This window comes from Parasteatoda tepidariorum, chromosome 11 (genome assembly GCF_982258835.1).
Source record: "Parasteatoda tepidariorum strain Cologne lab strain chromosome 11, Ptep-v5.0, whole genome shotgun sequence".
In the NCBI taxonomy this organism is placed as follows: domain Eukaryota; kingdom Metazoa; phylum Arthropoda; class Arachnida; order Araneae; family Theridiidae; genus Parasteatoda; species Parasteatoda tepidariorum.
This window is the reverse complement of record NC_141765.1, coordinates 85,502,342-85,521,072: the sequence shown is the minus strand read 5'-3', so window position 1 is coordinate 85,521,072 and position 18,731 is coordinate 85,502,342. Positions and strand designations below refer to the sequence as shown.

The following is an 18,731-nucleotide window of genomic DNA, read 5'->3' as shown; positions in this document are numbered from 1 at the left end:
TATCAGTGCGCGATCTTACATTCGTCATTTTAAACTTAAATGAATCAGAAGTAAATGAGTGGCATAAAGTTTCGGAATTAAAAAAGAAAAAACAAGGAGGCTCAAGATGAAAAAATGAGCATCCTCATATTCTGGTGTTTATTCAGATAAAATAGTTGCTGTTATTACCGCGTGGCGCAACAGTTGATTTTCTCTTATTTGCAGTCCTGAGTCGTAGTCATAGCATTTCTCTCTGCCTGCAACTACCTGTTGCTCCGCTTCGCTCATACAGCCGCTCCACAGGACCCCCTAGTTGAATATTCACTCTTATATTTCATCCTTATCATCTTTGTCATTCCACTTTAGGATGAACACCTTCACACTTCTTACCTGTATTATCCTTGCGTCTTGCTGTAAGTTTCTTTAATTTCAAAATTATGGTTTTCAAAAAACTTTTTATACGATTTTTCTTTAAATTTATTCAAAAAAGCTTATATTTTTAATTAAATGCATATTTTTTTGTAGGTAACTCATGTAAACGTTGTGGCGTGTATAGATGAATTTTTCTTTTTGTTTCTGTTATGTTTTCTGTTCTAGTTAGTTCTTTTTTTCTTTCTTAAGAAATGCAAACTTTCAGTTTCTCAAAGAAAAACATTTTCGACACTTTCTAAAACTAATCTCATAATTTAAAAAAAATAATGCTTATTGATTGTAAGTTAATTATAAAGAGTTTTTGACTTTCAGGATCCTGACAGTTCATGATTTTAATGTTTTAAGTATCACTTTTTAAACATCGCATTTCTTTCTGGCTAACGGAACACACACGATGCTCACATATATCCCGAGGTTTCCATTTCATTTATTTACAATCTCATTACAATAAACAAAATATGCGATTTCTAGAAAAACAGATTAATTTATAAACTAAAAATTCTAACCAAATGAAAATGGAATGTGATTAGCGATCATAAAATAATACGGAAAAATGGGATTAGTGCGTTGCAAATTGTTACATAAATTTCATGAGACTACGAATATTGACTAAAGTTTTTTTTTCTTTTTTTTGTAAATACATTTAAAAAAATTTCATTATAATAACATTTCCACTTGCAAATCAGAATCAAGTAGTTATTAAAAATCCTTTTAGTAACAGCGCTGAGTAATAGTAGATACTTTTCACTTTTAATATAGGTAAAAGTTTCTCGCGCTAAAACTTTTATTGTGGACATATTTTAAAAATAAGTCGTGGACATTAAGTATTTATATAACGAAGTTCAATAAACAATGATATATGAAACAATGAGACTACGTATATCGACGACCAGCTTTTTTTTGTAAATACATTTAAAAAAATTCATAATTATAAAATTTTCATATGCAAAATCAGATTCAAGTAGTTAAAAAGAATCCATTTAGTAACAGCACTGAGTAATAGTAGGTACTTTTCACTTTTAATATTATAATATAACGTATTAATTAAAGTATTTATGTAATGAAGTTCAATAAGCAATGTTATAAATATATATAAATATATATAAATATTTGTTCAAAATAATCTGTATGAAAATGATGCTACCGAACAACTAAAATATCAAAGTAATTGCTCCGTGATAAATTTCGAAAAAAGTGACTTGGCTTGGCGATAATTTTCATTTCATTGCTAATCCTAATAACACAAAAATAGATTTTCAGAAAACTGATAAAAAGTACAAATAAATTTTTGAAACAAAAAAAGTTTTTTTTTACAATATCAGCTTATCCTACAAAGATGCTACATTTATAAATATCTCAAATGCGAATTTTTTGTAATTTATGTTGATTTTTCTACAGCACAACAGGGTGCCTTGAATATTTTCAACTGCTCGACATAAAATACCTTTTAAAAGATTTAAAAAGTTTGAAAATTCAAAAAAAGAAGATAAAATTTAAAAATTATATTTCTTTAACTTATAAGTTTTCTAATAGTGAAACTAGAATAATCGGAAAGCGAAATCAGAACTTTTACCCTTTAAACTTTAAAATTAAGAGTATTAGGTATTATTATTATAGTTTAGGTCATTAACATATCAATTACAAATTAATAATTTATTAAATTTATTTTATTGTTTCAAATAATTTTTAAATAAAATAATTTGAAGAAAATTAAGTAAGCAAATAATTTCACGTATTTTATAATATTAAATACTTATCACTTCATATTAATTTTAATTTATTTTGAAATTAAACTATGTTTCAAATTAACGTGAATTAAGTTTAGGTAATTAATAGTTAAGTTAATTCCTTATTATTGCAACTTTACTATTTATCTAACATAATTTTTTTAACTTTTTTTGAAAATTACTATAACTTATGATTCAACAAGCACGGTCTTTGCTCAACAAGTTATTGTTACTCAAGCAAGTCATTGCAATGGCAAGTTATTGTCATTGCAATAGTTATTGTCAAGTTATTATAAATGACAAGTTATTCTCATTTTTATCAAAATTTCATTTTTTCATTCAATATTATCTAAAATTTCGAGAACTCACTATTTCAAACTTGCGAGCAATGCAAAACAAATTTAAATTTAGATCTATTTTACAAAATAAATAAATAAATAAAAAATAGTTCACGGAGAAAAAATTCTAGCAAAATTACAGTAGTGTATAGTAATGGTATTTCCCTCACTTTAAAAAAAAACAATACTTTAAGTTAATAAAACAAATATACGATATTTAAACCATTCATTTGGTAAATTTTCCGTTCATATGGTAACGGTTTACTGGAAATTCTGGTTTTTCAAAATTACAGTTCTTATTACTATACATTTAGTAAAAGGTACACAACTGAAAAATATAAATTTAATTTTAAATTGCTAACAATCAGTTGAAATAAGTCTATTACCGAATGTATTATTTAATTTTGAATGATTTTTGCACAACTAAGAAGTTTTAAGTACGGTTTTTCCTTACTATAATGATTCTGATTTTAAAAAGCATATTTTCTTGATAAAAACTTTGTGACTAAAACTTTCAAAATAAGTGCCCTACTGTCATTCACCAGCAGATATCGTCATATTTTGAAACTATTTTAAGGCAAGAATAACGAATCCAGATTGAAACCTTTTCTTTTTCCGGTGTTATTTAAAATCCAATGTAGATATTGAAAAAGTTCAACTAATTTGCAATACACGTAAATGTTAAGTTCAATTATGATAAAATATAAAACATATTAAGCATTGTACGAGTATTATTTGCTTTCAAATATTACAAGTCAGTTCTTCTTTACGTTAATCTATTTCGAAACATAGGGAAACTTTTGTTCAAATGTACCCATATAGATCTATAGTAAAAAAATTAGTAATTAATATATAGTATTAGTTTTTACTAAATTTTTCGGAGGATTTGTATCAGTATCTGGATTTGTTCAAAATAGGTATAAGTTTAAATGTATTTAAGTATATTACTAAAATTGCTCAATTAACGAGCAGTGTTAATAGATGAAATCCATAGGCATATATTGGAGATTGCAAATTGGCCCGGTAATAGTCTTCAGATTTTTGTCTATAGTTGTTGTAGTTGTAATTCATTTATGTCGCACTAGAGCTGCACAATGGGATATTGGCGACGGCCTGGAAAACATCCATGAGGATGATCCAAAGACATGCCATCACAATTTTGATCCTTTGCAGAGGGGGTGGCACCCCCGCTTCGGTAGCCCGACGACTTGCACGCGAAGTCGAACACTTTACGGTAGAACAGTTTAACGAGGACAAATACAACACACCCTTGGTCCCTACGCAGACTAATCAAAGTGGTCACCCACCCGCGTGCTTACCGCAGGCAGTGATGCTTCACTTCGGTGATCTACTGCTAACCGTGTCTTAACGATCAGTCCACTACGGGACTTTTGTCTATAGAGCAGGCTGTTTTAGTAAAGAGCACAAAAAGAAGAACTAAGTTCCCAAAATAATTTTTGATTTAATGATCAGATTTTTACAAAGTAGGAAGCAATTTTAATGGTTCGTGAGCCTTACTTTAATTATGCTACTTGATTAGAGCAAGCGATATTTTTAGTTACGAAATCAGACACAAAAACATATTTTTTAGAGTAAGCATGCATTTTTAAGTTAGATTTGAATTCTTGACTCTTAAAATATGGGAATAGCCGCAATCAGGAAAATTTGGCTTCAAATTTTGGTTAGGAGAACTGTCAAAAATTTAGAATTCACTTTATTAATTTATTAATTATGTTATTTTCACCTTAAAATTCCCTTATTGCGTTTTGCGTTTTTTGCCATCTCTCCAGAGCAAATGAAGTGAATCAAAAAAATGCTGCATACGATTATGAATCATGAACTCTGAATCATTCAAAATAATTCCTCGTAAAAAGAATTAAAAATAATTTGTTTTTTCAATTTTTAATATTTAAAATATTTTTTATTTCTTTTTGTTATTTGGTTTAATTATAAACTAACAAATTTGAATTCTAAGGTTCATAAACTTTTTCAAAATCTTAATATGCGCATTGTTAAATGACAAAATCCAAAATTTCAAAGAAATCGGTCGATTAGTTGTTGAACTATGAAAATTTAATATGACGAAATGCGCAAAAAGTGAATATCATTTTCCAAACTTTCATATTTTTAATTATTATTTAAAAGTAGGACCTTGAGTCATTGAAACGGAGTCTTATTCAATCATTTGATCAAATGTTATTCAGGGTGTTGTGCAGTGTGCCAAAGAAATAAAAAACGGACCACCCCCCTGGATATTTTTTGATCTAATGATTGGATCTTCACGTTTTAGGACTCAGTCTTAATGACTCGAGAAGGGGACTCCAAATATGCCAATTAATAAGCGCAGACGATATTTAAAGCTACGAACTAGGACAAAAAAAGCACTTTCTCTGAATCAACATATCTTTTTTCCGAGGAATTTAGATTTCTGTTCCCCAAAATATAGGGGGTACTCGCAATCTGGGAAATATGGTCCCAATAGTTTGGTCAGGAGAGCAGTCCAAAGTTTGACCCTTCAATGTTAATTTTACTTTTTGCGTATTTCGCTATATCTCTAGAACTTTTTAAGTGAATTGAAACATTTTTGCACACAATTATTAAATTCATTTATCCAATGATGATTCCATGCAAAAAAATAATTGTTAGTAAATATTTTGTTATTTTATTTAATAATGTTTGGAAAATTGTCAAATTGTAAGGTATACAAATTTTTGAATCACTTTAAATATTATAATTTCACATGGTAAAATACAAAATTTGAGCAAAATCAGTCGAATTGAATTTTAAATATCTGATTTTTTAAAAACTTTTTTTATAGTTTAAATATAAGTTTTATTTTAAAATTACTAACGTAAAAATATTATAATAAGTAAAAAATTGCATAATTGGCGAAAAAATGGAGAACACTAATTGACTAATTTATCACCACACTAAACTACAGTTTTACTTCAGCTGAACATTGTTGGTGAGACCGTGATCTTATCAGAAAATGTTTTACTTTAATGTTATTGAAGGAGGAGGGATGGTCACAAGGGTTGTTTTTAGAGCTGTTTACCAATCCTTCTGTTAGAAGCGCAGTTCACTAGGTTTTAGAAAACCATTAGCGCAACCCAATTTCACCGAAAAGCTCAGTTAGAAAAGCGTTTGAAAATTTAGCCCCATACTGTTAATTTAACTTTTTTCATATTTTAACATAGCTCTGAAATTATTCATAATTATTATATTTTTACAATTTTTTAACTATGTATATTCTTTATAATTATTGAATTTATATTTGAACGCATCTTTAATAGCTAGATGTGGGGTTTATTATGTATTAAATTTTAATTTCAAAGTGTTTCCCAATCAATGCAGTATTTTAAAAAACATACAAAATTGCAATGCTGTATCAGAAAACCAACATATTATAGGTATTAAACTGATTGATAATATTAAAATATTGTTGATAAACTAAACGTAAGAAAATTGTTTTAAACTTATAATCAAATTCATTTTTAACAGTAACAATTATTAATTAAAAGGTGTTAATTACAAAAAGTAAATATGGTTATTGCATCCATCGTTCAGAAGGTGAATCTAAATTCTTAGCGGCAAATAAAATGCTTCAACTAATCATTTAGGGCCTTTTACAGTTTGCCATTTTCTAAGTTTCCAGGAGTGAATAGCGGTGTATCAGAAGATAGAGCGAGGTGACCCAAGTTCGAATCTCAGCAATGACTGGATATTCCTCCCGAATCTCACCGATCACGGCACGACGTGAAATATCCTCAGTGGATCGTGCGTTAGAATCCCTTTCCCATTGGGCTTACCGAGGAAGGTTCTCCTTTCCGTCTAAAGGGATAGTTCCATCAAAAAGTCCTCCCCAGTTTTGCCCAGTGACTAGAGTTTAATTATATTCTAGAGTGGATTGAACATTGATCAGCTCAGAATTGAGTTCAATGCTGGTTATAAAATAAGTTAAATTCTTTTTGGAGTTGTTGCTGGTTTAAAAGATCTCATCCTTGTCTTAGGCGTAATATAAACCATTGAATGAGGATATCTAAATCATCATACTGAGTTTTCAAAAACAATTAAAAGCTTCCTTTGATGATGATTCACAGTTTTGTCATGGTTTGTTTCTTGTTTTTTCAATAATCCATAGAATTTAATTTTCATGAATTATTTTCGGTTATAATTCATAATAAGCCATTTTATTTTATTTTTAATTTGCCTCTAAATATGCTTAGGCTATATAAGTATACAGTTTAAGTTTTATTGTCGTTCCTTTTTCAGAAACCAAATGTTTTTAGCCTACTTCCGATGTTTTGCTTCATGTAAAGAAGTAAAATAGTACGTAGACACCTGTTATAAATAGATGTGCTAGCATTTATGATGATTTTTTTAATATCAAAACTGTAAAAGAAGCCTTTGTCAACCAATTGTTTTTAAAATTGTTAAAAAAAATAAGGTATTTAACATGGCGAAAAACGTCTGGTAAAATTACCTGTGCAATATAACAATAACATCCCTAGTAAAAAAAATTGGTTAATAAAACCAAAATATACGGTATTTAAACCATTGCTTTGGTAATTTTTCCGTTCACATGATAACTGTTTGCTGGAAAATTCTGGTGTTCAAAATTATGCTTCTTATTTCCACACATCAATAAAAAATACAAAACTGAAATGTCAATCTAACAAAATAAATGGTTTTCATGCAATTCTGTAAGAAATCATGATAAAATTTACCACATTTACCGAATTTTATCACAGATTATAAAACCACGTTGTATTGTCAATTTTACTAAAATTATATTCAAAGCTCTACTTTGATAAAAATTACTGAGCTTTTTGGAATTCCCATAAGAGCCAGAAACATGGTAAATTTTACATGCTCAGGTCGTTTTGACCATACTTTTTTCTCAGGGCAGAAAATTGTTATATTCTTTGTAAAAATATCTAAAAACAAAGTTGTTTAAGTAAGTATTTTAATATTTTCTGTTTAGCTAAGATATATAGGTGAATAATAATAAACTTATACAATATCAGCGAAAATGCTGAGAAATTTAGTAACTGGCCGTGCACATGAAATCTGTAATTTTTGCAATAACCTGGATTTTTTCAATTAGTTATTAACGTATCTATGTTACCACTAAATCTCGGAACCGTAAATATTCACATTATTTAGCTAATCTAGGGGTTAACTAGGGTTATCTGTAAAAGTGAAGAATCAAGCATTTATCGCAATTTACCTAGGTAAAGGACATATTAATGGTTTCCGTATCGCTAAAATTCAAGATTTTGCGTCTCCTACTTTAACGAATAATTTGTTGATTGCTTGCTTGTATTTATGGACTTGATTTTTTTGATATTGAAAACAAATTAATGACTTTATATTAATATCTATAATTGTCTTATTTTAAACCGTTTTATTCTATGTATTATAGTTTTTAAGGTGATGAATGATAGATTCTAGCATTTTCACAATTTACCTAGGTAAACGGCACATTAATGGTTTCCGTATAATTAAAATTCAGCATTTTGTGTCTCGCACTTTATCGAATAATTTGTTGATTGTTTGCTTGTATTTAAGGACTTTATTTATTTATTTATTTACTTTTGAAAAACAAATAAATGACGTTATATTAATATCCTTAATTGTTATATTTTAAGCCTTTTTATTATTTGTATTATAGTTTTTGGTTCTTGTGGTGATTGATGATTGGTTCTATCAACTATGATTGTTTGTTTGAAGTATCAAACTCTTTAGGCAGCGAAAAAATAAATAAATAACATTATATTAATTTAATCGTGCTGAAATGTTGCTGTTGTCCCAAGAAAGGTCCTATTTTCCCTTTAACGAGTGTCCAGATTTTAATGAGCTGTTTTTCTACTAATTTGAGAAATAGAACAATATTTTATAAATTTAATGAATCACCTTAATCAATATAGGTGATTCATTAAATTTATAAATCACATTATCTTTCACATTAGCTAGGTGTTATCTTTCACATTAGCTAGATAATCTGTATTGATATGTTTCTGATTACTGTAGTTTAGCAGTAAAATCTACATAAAAAAGATAATGCCTTTTCTTAAAAAAAAAAGACATTTACGTTAAGAAAAATTCAATTTTATATGACTTTAAGAATAATAAAACATATTAAATAATATAATAGTAAACATACATGATATAAAATTTTATAATAGTAAACATATTAGAAAGCATATTCAAAAACTTACTTGAACACATGAAGAACAATTATAGGAGATTTAAGAAAAAACTATGTGTGTCTTTAGAAGGAAAAACAAACATTTTTTTCTTGAAAACATTTCGAGAGCTGTGAGACCGAGGCAGTCGAATGAAATGAGCCGTTGAAAACGTCAAAACATTTTATGTAAAAAATTGTTTTTGTTTGGGTTTAAAAATTTTCCTGAATAATTCTATGGACGAAATAATTTTTGACTGATTAAATCATTTCACTTAGTTGAATGAATTTAAATAACACTCTCGCAGAGGTTTAAATTGCAAGATAAAATGTCAATATATTTTATAAGGAAACTGTAAATATTTATGAGTATATTTGACTTTAATAAAAGTTCCGTGCAGGAATATTTCAAACAACTTAAACAGTTTAAGAAATAGTGGATATTTTTTAACATAAGAAGGAACAATAAACCTTAATAATTAGAATTAGATTTTGCTTACACGAAGTTGGACATGAATTAAATTATAGGAGTTAAATTAACGAGTTAAATTATGTGACTGGATACCAGTTCAATCTAACAAAGATGTGTATTTTCATTATTCTATTTTTCAACAAACTTATTCTGCATGGAGACAAAAATTCCGGGCTATATGGCAATGACATTTCTTGTAAATAAATCATAATTCTCTTAATAAAAACCAAAATATACGGTACTTAAACCATTTATTACTTTACTTTTTCGATTCCATGCTAACGGTTTACCGGAAATTCTGCTTTTCAAATTTATAGTTCTTATTAAAACACATTAATTAAAAAATTCAAAACTGAAAAGTAAATTTAGCCGAATAACTGATTTTTCTACCATTCTGTTAGGTATCACGATAAACTACCAAATTTTACCAAATTTAGCAAATTTTATAAATATTATAAAACCATATTATATTTTTAATTTTACTAAAATCATTACTGAAACGATTCGGTAAAAATTTTCGAGAAAAATTACCGAGAATAAAAAATTCGGTAAAGAATTTCCCATGGAGTCAGAAACGGTAAATTTTACCATATTTTGATAATAATAGTAATACTATTTTTTTGAAAGGTAAATATAAAAATATGGCTAAAAAAACATTCTTTTTTTCTGGTAATTCTAACCATACTTTTTCGTATAGTTTTCTTATTTTAAATGCATTATTCCGTGATTGTTTAAGAAATAAAAACCATTCAAGCAGACAGAATTTTTCGTGAGATGATTCATTTTATTTCCCTATTACCCTTTTATTTTCATATTTCTCATCCGTTAACCAAAATTTTAGCACTGTACCCACAAGTCCCAAATACACCGTCAAAAATTTCCGAAACTAATTTTAATTCGACCTAAATGCTTTCGAAAATCTCGAAGAACCTTATTTAATAACATGTTACCGATCACTTGAGAAACACTTTTTTTATTTTCAAGAGTACGAAACTGAATCGCATTGACACTGATTCAGTTTCAAAAGTTTACGAAATATTCAGAAACGTTTTTGAAAATTACATGCACCATACATTTACGTTACGGGATTTTTTTTTTTAATTTATTTATTTTTTTTTTTACAGTGTACTTGCGCCTTACTGCAAATTAAGTTTGAAAAATGAGAATATCTTAGTCGACAGTTACTTTTTCAGAAGTTACCTATATGTAAAAAATTTTAACAAAATTTTCAATAATAATATTCATTCAACTTTTCAAGTAGCTCAAGTTTTTAAGGAAGTCGAAAGAGGGAGTTGCACACTTGGAGACATATTGTGCTAAGTTCGGCAACTCTAATTAGCCACCCATGTATTCTCCCCGTACTTTCTCCCATTTTAAATTTTAAAAAAATTCCTTTGTTTAATATTTTTTATTATCTTCTTAAAACTCTCTAAGGTGTATTTTCTAAAACAGATAACAAAGATTTGGATGTATTTTCTATCGTTAAACCTAATGTAGTTGGGAACTGCTTTAGGTTTAAGTAGAGCTAAATTCAAAATTTAATTTTTTTTTATCGACGCTCTCACAGAAATCCCTTTAATTTTGATTAAAAAAAAGGCGCAAGAAGTTGATCTTACTGAACAAAAAATTGGAGAGTTTTTTCGTCGTTTATGTGTTAAAAATTATTAAAATTTGAAAGAGTACAATCCTACCTTTTTTTTTCATTCCCTTCACCTGGATCTTAGATTCCAAATAAGTTAGTTTTTAATTTCACTATTAAACAGATCCGGGTTTGCTTTAATTTTTTCATAGTATTAGGTTTCTTTTCTTTTTCCTATAAACCTTTTATTTGTTTAATGAAATATTTTTAAAAATTTTTTTTGTTTGATCAAATTGTTTTTATATTGGTAACAACCATAAATTCAACTTTGTTTCTATCATATGCTTCTAATCTTAAAAGATGAAAAAAAAATCATCTACCCCAAAGATTCTGACTTCTATTAGTCCCGCAGTGGACTGTTTGTTAAGACACGGTTCCCAGCAGATAACCGAAGTTAATCATCACTGGCTGCGGTCAGTGTGCGGATGGGTGACCACTTGGATCAGTCTGCGTAGGAACCGAAGGTGTGCGGTATTGGTCCTCGTTAAACTGTTCTACCGTAAAGTGCTCGACTTCGCTTGCAGGTAGTCGGGCTACCGAAGCGGGGGTGCCATCCTTTTGCAGAGGATCAAAATTGTGATGATCCTCAGGGATGATTCCCAGACAGTCGCCCATAGTCTATTGTGCAGCTCTAGTGTGACGTGAATGAACTACAACAACAACTGATTTCTATTAAAGGAAATAATTGAAGTTATTTAGAGAAAAATGAAAGCATACGGTGTAAGTAGCTAAACAGGGTTACATAATTTTACACTGCAACCCCTTCACTATATCAAGGTGTATTGTTTCAAAGTGTGCCTTTCGTTCTTCGTTCTGTATCAGATAGCCATCGGATAGTTTTTTTTATTTCAAATTTTTGGATATTTTTGTCAGAAAAACTACGATTCTGCACAGATCTATGTTGTTGTTGTTGGTTTCCAATGTCACTTGCCATTACCAGCAAGCCTGCTTGGTGAAACCAAGCGAATTTTAGGCAGAGAGAGCGTTTCTTGTTTTAAAGTGGCACTATATGGCACCATACGGTCAAGAATACGACTTCAGCCACACACGCGTCACAGCCCGTTTATAGGGTGGATCCATTCATACATCCACAGATCGTAATTTTGACCTGAACCAGTGAACGATCAATCTCCAATTCCAGAACCATGAGGTATGATTTGTTATAAAAACATGGAGGACTTTGTTACCTGACAGATTTAATGTGCACCAGTCACCATTTACTACACGGGGAGTCTTTCGGCAGGCGGGCATCAAACTCACGATCTCTTGGACACGGGTGCAATGCCCTACCAACCAGGCTAATCCGGCCCACATATCTATGCTCGCGTGTGAATTGAGTAAAAAAAAATGCAATTACGTGTTTCCTTTGAAAATCTCTACTAATTTTATTTCTATCTAAAACTATAAATTTTGATAATTCGAAATAGAAAGAAAATTAATTTTTCTGATGATTCTAATCGAAGTAAGAAAAATTTACTTTTAAAATAAATTCTACACGGCACATAATATGACAAATATTGTATTTTGTAAAGGCATCATCAAGAAACAAAAGCACTTAGATAGGAATTGTAATTAAGATTCGGTAGAAAAATAAAAATTATGGAAGGTTGTAGAACAAAAAATATTATTTTTTTGACTTTTTCTGTGTCATCATCAATCATTGAATTTATAGCTTCGTAATTTATCAAGCACATTTATTTATAAATATTTTTATCATAATATACTATAATGATTGATCTGATGAAAACAAAACACTATTCATTTGCAGCGATAAACACCGATGACTTGTGAAGCGTGAAAAAAACGGCGGTCTATATATTGTATTACTTTTGATCTAATTATCAGATTTTCGTTATCTAAATCACCGCTTTTATTTTAAAGATAAATTAGTTTATCACCCATATGCCAAAAAAAGTCAATTAACACTTATGCTTTTTTCGGTTAGTTTTATTCTCAACTATGTTCCGCGCAACTTTTATTATGTGCTAAACTTTTTCAAACAATATAATCGTTAAAGAACAACATGTTTAATACAGCCCATGAGTCCAGAAACATTTAGCACAAAGTTTGGGTTATTTTTGTTTTTCATTCATTTTCTACTATTAGCTCGTTAAATTAAAATAAAAATGATTTAACAAGCATAACAGACCAATCATTTCACAGCTTTTTCCAAACCAGTCCTATTATTTTTCGCCCTATTATTTTTCGCTTTTACTAGTTTTACGCTTTCTTTCCGAAACATTCATATTTTTCGTGCTTGCACCAAAAATTTTTTAACTCCCTGTAATGGTGCAAAAACTATTTTTAAAACTATCGGAATCACGAAGAAATGCTTTCGTTCTCGGTGATGCAAGTATATATTAAAATGGAATAATATATCAAAAAATCTTGCTGACAATTATAAACCGTTTATTCATAAATGATTCGTGCTAAATATTATGTTTTTATAAATATTTATAATTTTTATTACTTAGTTTTCAATCATTAAAAAAAGGTGAAAATTATTAAAAAAGTTGAACTGTAAAGTATAAAAAATTTTTCATATTTTTTATCGATGCAAATTAAAATGACAATTATAAACTACAATTTTATTTAAATTTGCATCATTTAAATCTATGTATTTTATAATGAAATGAATTACTCGACTGCTTTAGTTGAATTTAAAATTTTAAATGAATTTCTGAGTAAGAAAAGTTAAAAAAGTATAATATAATTACATTTTCATTTCTATAGAACTATTCAACTATAGTTGAATAAAAAGGGATTATAAAGATCAGTTATTCCATTTATTCTCTTTTACATGAATTGCATTAACACTTTAATATTTTACAACAAAATGCATAAAAAAAATAATTTCGAAACTTTTGTATAAAATTTAATTTTGTAACAATTGATTTACTTTAATAATTTTGTTTTTTTTTTCTGGAAAGCTGCTAACTTTTTTCTCAATCCAGTGATAAACAGCTGAAATTGTTTTACACGGCAATTTGAAACCAACATAAGCTGAAATCTCAAGAGACATTTAGTAGAAATTTCAGCTTTAAGCGATTTCCGTCTAAAGAACGTTTCCAGTTCCGGATTATTTCAGCTCTTCCACCCACCTTCAACAGAAATAATCTACTTGCAACAAATCTGTATTACAACTCGAGTTCTGTCTTATTTAATACTTCAAACAAGTTAAATTATTGTTTCTTTATTTAGTTATGTTATTAGTTAGCTAAGTTACTTTAAAAAATAATACAAAACACAAACCTGTCCCCTGCTGCTGTAAGGAGAAATTAAGAATACCTTCGGGGAAATTTTTTTTTTAAAATATCATACTGTATGGTGAAGACATTATTGTCGGAGGAAAAACATAATTCTGGTTAATAAAACAAAAATATACGGTACTTCAGCTCGTTCATTTGGTTATTTTTCCTTTCAAATTATAACTGTTAACACGAAATTCTGGTTTTCAAAATCATAGTTCTTATTACCACACATTTAGTAAAAAAGCACAAAACTGAAAAGTAAATTTAACCGAATAGTTTTCATTCCATGCTGCAAGGAATAATAAAATTACCAAATTGTTCTACATTTAAAAAATTTTATCACTCATTATAAAATGATATTTTATGGTTAATTTAGCCAAAACCATTACTAAAGTTCTTCGGTAAAAATTACCTAGCTTTATGGACCTCCATAGAGCCAGAAGCACGTTAAATTTTATCATATTCTGATAGTTTTGACCATACTTTTTTTTCTCAGTGTTTGATTCAGTTTTTATATATATATATGTATTCAGTAGTGTATATATATATATATATATATATATATATATATATATATATATATATATATATATATATATATATATATATATATATATATATATATATATATTATCCTTAAGAAGAAAGGAACCTTCAGAAAAATGATATTTTCCAATTTTTCAGAATAATTTTGTTAACATAATAATATTGGTTTTGTTATTCATAACTTGATACGCACAATTTCTAAGAAATGCTTAACACTTTTTAAAAAAATAAATATTTAATGTTCAATTCTTAAAAACTTTCTGTTTTTAATTAATGCAGTAAATTTTCCATTCGAAAAACTCTGGTTTATTGTAACGGATTAAAGGATTACTTTTCCGTATTTCCAATCCGTATTTTATTATCTATAAAATACATAGTACCCAGTAAAAAATTCCCGAAGCGTTCCTGAATATATGGGGCAGTTTTTGAAAACTTAAGCTTTAAAACGTGAGCGTTACAGTCGAAGTTGGAGTGTTGGTCGGGGTAGGCTTATTCAGAGTCACCCGTGTGGAGCTAGGCATTTTTCTATTAGCATTTTTTCGGAACTTTTTAAACTGTATACAGTCTGTCTTTATTATTTTTTTTATTATCTTTATTTTTGTGAAATTACCGTTAAAAGAATTTTTTAGCATAATCTTAATTGGTTTTCAACAGTTTGAACTGTAATAAAATTGAATTTTGAAAAATTTGAGAGCTGGAAAATGCGTAGTTTTAGATTACATAGAACTCTTAAAAACATCAAATGCTAATTCCTCTAATCTAATAAAGCGATTCATTTAACCCTTTGTCGCAGATAAGACACCGGTATCCTATTTAAATGTATCTTTTTTTCTCTTCAATTACGAGCAAAAAAATTTTTACTTTTTATTTTTTAAATATAAAAAACAGTCTAATATTTAATAAAAAAGTTCTGTTTTATTATCGGAATCATATTTGTACTAAACTATAAAATTAAAAAAAGTAGCATGAAAAAATTTTTCTTTTATTCATATTTCGAAATTTATCAATAATTTATTTTATCAATAAAGGAAATTTCAATAATGAATGACTGTTCCTCTTCTATCCAAATAACTGCAAACAAGTGCAAATTTTAAAGAAATTATTGTTTGGAAGTGGGTCTCGTATGGCAGATTTTATCGATTTTATCATTAGCATGAAAAGATACCGGTGTTTCATTCTGTATTTAATAAAAATGAATTATTAAAATGCTATATGTAATAATTTTCACTTATTTTGATCCAAATAAATACAGAACAATGAAAAAAGTATGAAAAAACAAGTTAAATAAAAATCTTGCCTCGAAGATAGATTGCATCTTTTTTTATATGCTTTCGAATATCACTGTATATTGAATTCATTGTACATTTCGAGTATCATTGTGCATTGTATATTGATTGCATATCATAAAAAGTTTAACCATATAAAATATCAAGAAAACAAAAACCAAAAATTTTACCAAAAAACTAAAGTGGCAAGGCCTCTTAGGATAAACAATTATGTATCATAAACAGAAAACTCTTTTTAACTCGACACTATTATGAATTTAAATCTGGAAAAATAAAAAAAAGATTACATTTATTATTGAAACCATACTTAAAAGAATTCGCAGTAGTCTCTTTATCTTGACAGTACTTTCTTTGAAATCTATAAAAAGAACCTCTTAAATCACTTAGATGGTTGTAAATAAAATATTAGATTCATGCCTGAAATATCTGGCTATTCATTAAATTTCTGTCAATCTTACTGACTAAAATCACAAAAATATTTTCTTTCTATCTCGACTTTTCCGTCCATTCACCATTTCTATTCTTACGAATTAATTCTTTTTTTACCTTCCGCTAAGAAATCAAATCAAATATATTTTTTTTAGAAAATATAAAAAGACTTTTCACTTAGGGAAACTTTGAGAAACCATATAAAATCCTTTTTACTATCAATAGTTCTCTTAAATATAAAATTCATAGCTAAATAAAGAACTAGGTGCTAGTTACTAAAGGGTATAGTTTAATGCTGGCATAAAAATTCAGAAAAACTCATAAGTGAGGAATAAGATTTAAGAAATAAGTTACTACAGCAAAATTGCATTTTTCCCCCCGAAAAAGTGTATACAAGGTGATTATAAATTAAATTTGCCGAGATATGACAGTTGTGTGAATACGCTCAAGAATGATGTTATAAACTCTTGTACAGCTCTCACAGTTATAGTTACAGTAACAAGATTTCAAAATTTTCAAATGGCAACACCCACATTTTTCGTTCGAAGCACAATCCTTTCAGTAAAAAACTTAAAAGAGAGCTGGAGCGATAATTATAACACAAGAAATTGCGACGCTTAAGCGTCACCATTCTTTATAGCGACTAACAAGAAGAGAAGGTGATAAAAACTTCTGAAAACATAGGGAAAATTATGCACAAGTCAGACATGTGAGAGCGGACATGTCGAAATTTTATAAAACGTAAAATGCTTTCTTTGTCATTTCTTCTCTATTTTTAAAGGTTTTTATCCCATTCTTTTCTCAATCACGAAGAACGGCGACGCTAAGCAAAGGCCTAGCGTCGTAACTTCATGGGTTAAAAATATCGTTTTAGTTCCATTTCAAGTTTTTTTTTTACTGTAAGGATTACGCTTCTACCAGCAACAACAAAAATGGGCGCTTCCAGTTGGAAGTTTCAAAGTTTTGGACAATATATAAGAATCTATGAGTAGCATAAAGTGGCAGAAGCTGGAAAAAAACTTTAAAGGAGAAAAAATTAAAAGCTGTTTTATTTTACTTTTTTAATTTGATATTTTAATCAATAGTAGTCATTGCCTTACGTAGCAATTTACAGCTTTCAAAAAATATAAATAAATGAATAAATAAATAAAAAAAAATATTAATAATGTAAACATGCGCATTTTATTAAAAAAATGTCGCGTAAGATAATATGATTTGCATTTTGGAGAAACTATATTCATTTCTCGTTGCAAGTTAAAAAAAAATTAATTAATTTTAAAAAAAACAAGAATTTCATTCTCATATTAGCACTAACTGCTTCTTAGGAGCTATAAAAGGGGTGGTCTCTGCAGCATGTAATAAGCTGTTGGCCAGAAAGCATACTCTATATATGAACAAACGAAACCAAATCAGGCAACTTTGACGCAACTCATGCTTTTCAACTTCTTAATTTCAAATGGGTGGTAAGTTTTAAAAAATGGAAGTCTGCAAATTACTTTGAATTGAATTCTCATTTGAAAAAAAAATAATAGAAAAGTAATTTTTGTTGCTTTTCCAATGATTGCATAGAAAAAAGTGACAATACAAGTAAATGTTAGTGTTTCTTGTTATTTTTATTCAAAAATTCTTCTATACAATGACCTATATTATATTGCGCATTCAAAAGCATAGCGTTTAGACAATCCTGACTTTGTAAGTCTTCTACGATTGGACTTCCTAAGTCTCACTTATATTATTTCCATATTGCATTGAAACGGAAAAAAAAATATTTCAGCCGAACTTGTTTGTCCCAGAAGTATGACTTCCCATTTATCGTAACTAGTATGTTTGTGTATATTTTTATATAATTACCTATGGAAGTGTTGATGTTTCGTTCAAAGACGATTATTTTATGATTCCTCAATTTTCAACTTTCTATCCCGATAAATATTGCAAATAGTATCTTTATTGATTCATTAACATTTTCAACTTGTTAATAAGCAAAGTATTAATTGTTTGACTTTAATTAAAATTTTATAATACAGTATAAGTCCCAAATTAAACATTTTATGAAAATCAGAAAATAATATTGAATATTAAAAGAATATTTGTCAATGTGTAAAATAGACATTATTTAAGGAAACAAGAAAGCTTCGCTCATTTTTGATAGTTTTTTTCATAATTTAGTAAATAATGGATATAATAACACATGAAACTTCCCAAATATTTTTGCACTAAACTCTTTCACTTTTTTTTATTTATATTTTTTTTAACTTTTTTTTTACAGAGAATACTGAATTGGCCGCTGTTCAGTTAATTCTTAAGAACAATGTAATATCAGGGGGTAAAATAATGAATTACAAGTATTTTTATTATTTTATACTACTACGGGTCAAACCATCCTCCTTTCAGAAAGGTTTGACCCACACTTCGATTTTTTAATGTGTTGTTAAAAATGAAAGAACG

The 18,731-nt window shown here is 28.2% G+C and overlaps 1 protein-coding gene across 1 annotated transcript in view; it reads left to right on the top strand.

Moving 5' to 3' along the window:
* The first annotated feature begins 220 nt into the window (after positions 1 to 220).
* The window catches only part of LOC107440087 (uncharacterized), a 77,743-nt gene continuing 59,232 nt past the window's right edge, over positions 221 to 18,731 (top strand). The window contains exon 1 of the mRNA XM_071187323.2: positions 221 to 392. Coding sequence (XP_071043424.1) covers positions 347 to 392 — 46 coding nt within the window. The 5' untranslated portion in view covers positions 221 to 346. The remainder of the gene's footprint in view (positions 393 to 18,731) is intronic.